This window comes from Gouania willdenowi, chromosome 5 (assembly GCF_900634775.1).
Source record: "Gouania willdenowi chromosome 5, fGouWil2.1, whole genome shotgun sequence".
NCBI classification, from domain to species: Eukaryota; Metazoa; Chordata; class Actinopteri; order Blenniiformes; family Gobiesocidae; genus Gouania; species Gouania willdenowi.
The window spans coordinates 498,889-504,888 of NC_041048.1; the positions used below are offsets into that span (position 1 = coordinate 498,889).

The 6,000-nt window shown below is 41.5% G+C and overlaps 1 protein-coding gene across 1 annotated transcript in view; it reads left to right on the forward strand.

Annotated features, from left to right (window-relative positions):
- pik3c2b (phosphatidylinositol-4-phosphate 3-kinase, catalytic subunit type 2 beta) overlaps positions 1 to 5,572 on the forward strand; it is a 38,110-nt gene extending 32,538 nt beyond the window's left edge. Inside the window, 5 exon segments of the mRNA XM_028447750.1 lie at positions 272 to 386; positions 472 to 553; positions 621 to 742; positions 3,256 to 3,384; positions 5,155 to 5,572. Coding sequence (XP_028303551.1) covers positions 272 to 386; positions 472 to 553; positions 621 to 742; positions 3,256 to 3,384; positions 5,155 to 5,343 — 637 coding nt within the window. The 3' untranslated portion in view covers positions 5,344 to 5,572.
- The last annotated feature ends 428 nt before the right edge of the window (positions 5,573 to 6,000 follow it).

Genomic DNA, 6,000 nt, shown 5'->3' on the forward strand with positions numbered 1-6,000 from the left:
ACACACACACACTATCAAACGTCTGACCTCATCAACACACTGTGGACAGAAGCACAACTGACAACAACTGACAGGTTGTCACATAGAGTGACAGTAGTGGAGTAACTCTAAGTAAGCTCCTCCTCCTCTTCAGTGGATGATGGCCATTGGTTGTTCCTTTGACAGCGTCTATAGACGTAACCTTTGCCACAACACACAGACACACACACACACACACACTTACACACAGACTTACGGACACACTCGTCTTTTTTATTGACTCCGCCCACAGTTTTCCCAGCCGCTTTGTGATTGGTCGATCTCGTAGCGATGCGATGGCAGACAGGAGGAGGGAGGAGCTTAACGGATACGTTTGGCACCTGATGCACATTGAGGAGGTCGCTCAGGTGAGTCTCACTAAGGTCCACCACATCTTCTACAGACACACACACACACTCACACAATGTGTGTGTGTGTGTGTGTGTGTTTCAGTGCCATCTGGTCCAAACCTTCTTCCATCCACTGCCCAGAGACCAAATACAGAAACCAGGAATGTCCATCAGCAAAGCAGCAGGTGAGAGAGTGACAGCCAATCATCTCCTTATATTCACATACATTCACTTCCTGTTTCTCTCTCTCAGCTCCTCCTTCATCAGCTAAAGGTCCAGATGTTGCAGATGTTTGTGATGTAGGAGAGGTCAAACTCTCCATCTCCTACAAAGACTCTAGACTGTTCATCATGGTGATGCACATCAGAGGCCTGGTGAGTTACACTCTGACTGGTTGTCATGTTATCCTGTGACTGGTCAGCACCAGCAGGGGTTGGTTCAGGGGTCAAATATGGACCGCTTTGATGTCAAGAGGGCCAGAGACTTTTAACAGAGAAAACGAGTAATTCAGGATCCCCACGGTCATGAAATTTTTGGAAGAATTATGGAATTTGAAAAACATATTTTCCAGTCTTAAAAAGTCATGGAATAATTTAACTGTTTTGTAAAAGTTTTGGAAATATAGCCTATTTTATTATAATTTTTAAAATTCATCCTTTGCTATTCCTATGCAACATTAGGCTAGTCTCTTTCTACTAACCGTAGAACACTGTTACACTTCTGTATACTCGTACATTGGAAAGGAACGCTCAGTTTTGCGCTCTAATGGTTGTTACGGCAAATTTGCGGTTGACCTCATTTGGAGACATGATTTATTCTCTGGTTGAATGATGGAGTCCAGGCGAGGCATTGATGATTTTATAAAAAAGGTTTATTATAAAACAAATAAAAAAAAAAGATGGATACAAAGATGGACAAAATTAGTGACCGCCCTGGGCGGACGTCCGATGATCGAGTGGCCCACAGTTCTAACTCATCATGTATATTCCCCCTCAGTCCCCCTCCCTCCTCCCCCCAGGAGATAAAGAGGACAGAGGAAGTGAAAGAAGAGGGAGAAAAGAGACAGTTTCTTCTTTAGGTCAAAACAACCAGTTCTCTGGTATCTCCTGATTGTCGTGAGTGTTGGAGGTGTGTGCGTGTATTGGGTGTGTATGTATGACTATGTGAGTGTGTGTAGGCATGTGACTGTGTGATGCCTCTGTGTCTGAGGGATAAGATGTGTTTTGGGAAGCTGACCTCGAGAAGAGAGCAGAAAACATGAGACAGCAGAAATGAAAAGTCTCAACTTAAAGCCTTAAAAAGAATAAGGTCTATGAGTAAATATGTTAATAAACATAACTAACAATTTTTGCCCTGACATGGTCTTGAATAAATCTTAACTGTTCAAAACTAAGTGATGGATATTTGGTCAAGTATTTTGGAAAAGTTTTGAGAAATTTTTGTGAAAAAATGTGGGAACCCTGGTAATTTAAACGCTAATATGCCCTCGTTTGGACTTCTACGTATAAATAAAATGTAAACGATATAAGGCACCAACAATACTCAATCAACAAGTGACAGATATCAGTTCCTGCAAGATCCTTACGTTACATTTCCTTGATTATTTCATCAATTGTTTATTTAATTTTGTGGTCTAATTTTGGAAAAATGTACCATAATTTCCAGGCTATAAAACACAGTTTAATTGGCCACATTACAATAATTTAGTAATTTTTTAAGAAAAATCAACACAAATGCCGCAGCATAACATAGGCCACACCCTATTGTCTGATGAGGTGCCCTTCAGACAACTCGGCCAATCAGAACAGGCAGGTAGGCGGGCTGCTGTACTCATGTTAGGTTGAAGTGAAATGTTGGTGTTTCATCTGATAAGTTTCCTTTACTACATGAAGTCTCCTCCTCACTGCTCCACGTCTACATATCAGTACATTTACAGTTTTTTATGGTCATTTTTACTGTAACCACTGATAAACCACTTCATCTGTTCTTACCGTGAACTACCACAGAGTGATCACAGTCAGACTCTGAGTCAGAATACAGATGTGATCACTTCTGAATAAATCCAACGTGGTGATTTGGTAACTTTATACTGTTATTTTATTATTACAAACTGTCTGACTTTTACTGTAGATGGAGATCAGAACATTCATATATCCATAATATCCAGGATGTTCTGATCTCTGTTTGTCCTCCTTATGGAAGCGTCAGAGCTCTGATCAAACCTAACGTAGTGATTTAACAACTTTATGCTGCTTATATTTCTATTACAAACTGACTGATTTTACTGTATCTATGCTGCTCTCTCTCTCTCTGACAACATTTATCTGCATCGTTGCCATGGTGACGCAGTCTACATCATGACAGATTGAGTGATCAGAATGATTCAGTGCGAGCAACAATGATTTAATGTTCACAATATCATAATTCCACCTGGTCTAATGTGACAGAGCTCAACTTTGTGGAGGCATGAAGTTTATAAAACTGGGAAAAATCCACAATTTAGCCGCGTCATTGTTTAAGCCTCAGGGTTCAAAGTAGCGGCTTATAGTCCAGAAATTACAGCCGTTAAAAAATGACTGCATCATGTGATAAGCGTGGGAAAACTCTTATTGTTTGGAGGAACTGAGATAATCTACTACTGAATTAGTTTTAAATGTACTCATTGATTCATGTTTTCTGTCATTTTTAAATTCTCCTGTGGGCCAAATTGGGCGCTCTATTGGGCCGGATTTGGCCCCCGGGCCTTGAGTTTGACACAGGTGACCTACAGGTAGCTAACGCATGTGTGTGTGTGTGTGTGTGTGTGTGTGTGTGTGTGTGTGTGTGTGTGTGTGTGTGTGTGTGTGTGTGTGTGTGTGTGTGTGTGTGTGTGTGTGTGTGTGTGTAGCCCCCCCTACAGGACGGCACTGACCCTGACCCCTACGTGAAGCTCTACCTCCTCCCTGATCCACAGAAAACCAGCAAAAGGAAAACCAAGGCTGCCAGGAGAACCTGTAACCCCACCTACAATGAGATGGTAGGTGGAGCCTCAACACACACACACACATCTAACGGCAGCACATCTGAGCATTTAGTGTGTGTGTATGTAGCTGAGTATCCAGAGAGAGGTCTGAGTATCACTTTATGGTTTAAATGATCAACTTCTGGAGTTTCTAAAGGATGAGTGTAGATGTATTTAAGATTAACTGCTTTAATGTTGCCCTGGTAAGTTCAGGTGGGGAGGGAGGGGCTTCTGCCTTGGCTCTACAGACTGAAGGACGAGGTCACGTAAGTCCCGTTGCTTGGGGGGGGGGGGGGGGGGGGGGCATAACTTTACATTGATTTGAATGTAATCTAGTCTCTTCTGTCACGTAACGATAACCCATTCAACTTATAATTGCTCCTGGAATTAGAATCATGTCAGTACGGCTGTTGTCAACCAAGGAAATGGTTGGTCGACCAAGACTACAGCACACGTAGCGATGAGTCCATCAAAGAAGTGTAGAATGAATGATCAGGTTCAGAGGAGGACGATTTTGTGATGATTTGGTTTTAAACACAGATGATTTATGACATGAACCTTATTCAAGCTTTGACCAGAACCTGACAAAGATAAAGTGAAACCTACAGATCTGATAGACCAGTGATTCTCAACTGGTGGGTCGGGACCCAAAAGTGGGTCGGGGACAGCTGGTCAAAATTAAATAAATGCTTAATGTCTCTCATGTTGTATTTTATTTTGAAATAAAATGTTATTTTGATAGGCATGCTGTGAAATTCATGTTACACAGGAAAATATGTAGATTTATGTTGGAAAAAATATTATATGTGTGTTTTCAACATGTGTGTTTTTGTTGGCTGAATTCTAAAAAAAAAAAAAAGTGGGTCGTAATTTAATGTCCGTGGGTCCAGGGTGGGACCAGTTGAGAACCACTGTGATAGACATTATATATTTATATCAGAGCCTGACCTGAAACCATCAATTAAAACATATTTTTACTTCATACAAATGACATATTTATATTTGTTTTAGTGGTGTTAGTCAAAGATAAACTTAGGTTTTTAATTTTCCAAAATAAATCCGTAACCACTACATCCAGATACAAGTAATAACTGAACCACTCAACACGGACGTGTACAACAGTAAACGGAGCGCTAGAGCCCCCTAGCTGTAGGGCATAGAAGGTGAATTCCACACAGTATTCAATTCAATTCAATTTTATTAGTTTAGCGTAATTTATAACAGTCATCTCAATACGCTTATCAAAATATCAAATTCATAATAATAAAGAAAAAAACCCAACAAGATCCACATGAACAAGTATTTAGTGACAGTGAGAAGAAACAACTTCCTTTAACAGAATAAATCTCTGTTAGAACCAGGTTCAGAGGTGGCAGCCATCTGCGTGGACTGGTTGTGGTTAGTAGACAGAAGGACCAACAGAACAGGATAGAGAGATAGAACATCAGAGTGTTCCAGACTAGAACCACAGATCAGGAAGTGACATCATCAGCTTCACCTGAAACAGAGCAGAGAGAGAAGAACGAGGAGAAGACACTGACTGCAGAAAAACATGATCCATTATTATCAGGTCATCATGTGTTGGCCTTGGGCCTCTCTCCTAGTGCCTAGTCAGCACTTATTATAAAGGTGATCAATCTCTTCCTGTTTATTGATAAGATAACCCCCCCCTTCTCGTTGTTTCTGACTCTACGAGTACAAGGATTAAATAATTATTAAATACACGTTGTCATTCATTGTGAAGGTATATGTGGGAGCTTTATTCTGAAGGTCTGTATTCCACAGCTGGTGTATGAACGGATCCCTCGTGGGGACCTGGACCAAAGGGTGATCCACCTGCGGGTTGTGGACGAGGCTCCGTTCTGGGAGAGCTGTGTTCTGGGCGAGGCCTTCATTCCTCTGAGGAATCTACTTCCTGTTCAGCACTGGGTCAGCTGGCACCACCTACTGCCAGCCTCAGACTCCGCCCACTGAGACAGAGCACTGAACCTGTAGTAACCACTAACTAACCAACTGCTGTTGACTGGTTAACATGACTAGGCGGCGGAGCGTTCTTCTTCCAGTCTAAATCTGCTGATTGGCTGTCGCTGTTTCCACTAGAGGGCGACATTGACACGCTCTAAAACACAGTGTTTACATGATAACGTTTACCTGTAGATGTGACTTTTTTATTTGCACGATAAAATGTGACAAACACATTCAACACAGTGTGTGATTTGTGTGTAACTTCAGATGTGTGCGTACGTTACACACACCTCAGATCTCTGATTGGCCGATAGATCGCGTCACACTCCATGATTATTAAGGTTTAACACTGGATTATTATCTGATCAAAGGATGGTTTATGACCAAATTAAACCAAACAAACATACAAACTGCAGCTTTAAGACATAAAAAATATTGTGTGTTCAAGGCTAAAAATAAAGTGTGTTTCTGAGAATCGGTGAGAGTTGATCCACACGTGGCTGAACACACACACTGGTTATGTAACACTCACATTCTGCAGTGGACACACACACACACGCCTAGCACTCAGTAAGTTAAGCCTAAGAGTTATCTGTTCCAGAAAGAGAGTTAACTGAACTCTGAGTTTGTCCCTGACTCCTCCCACCTGAAGCACGCTACCAGTGA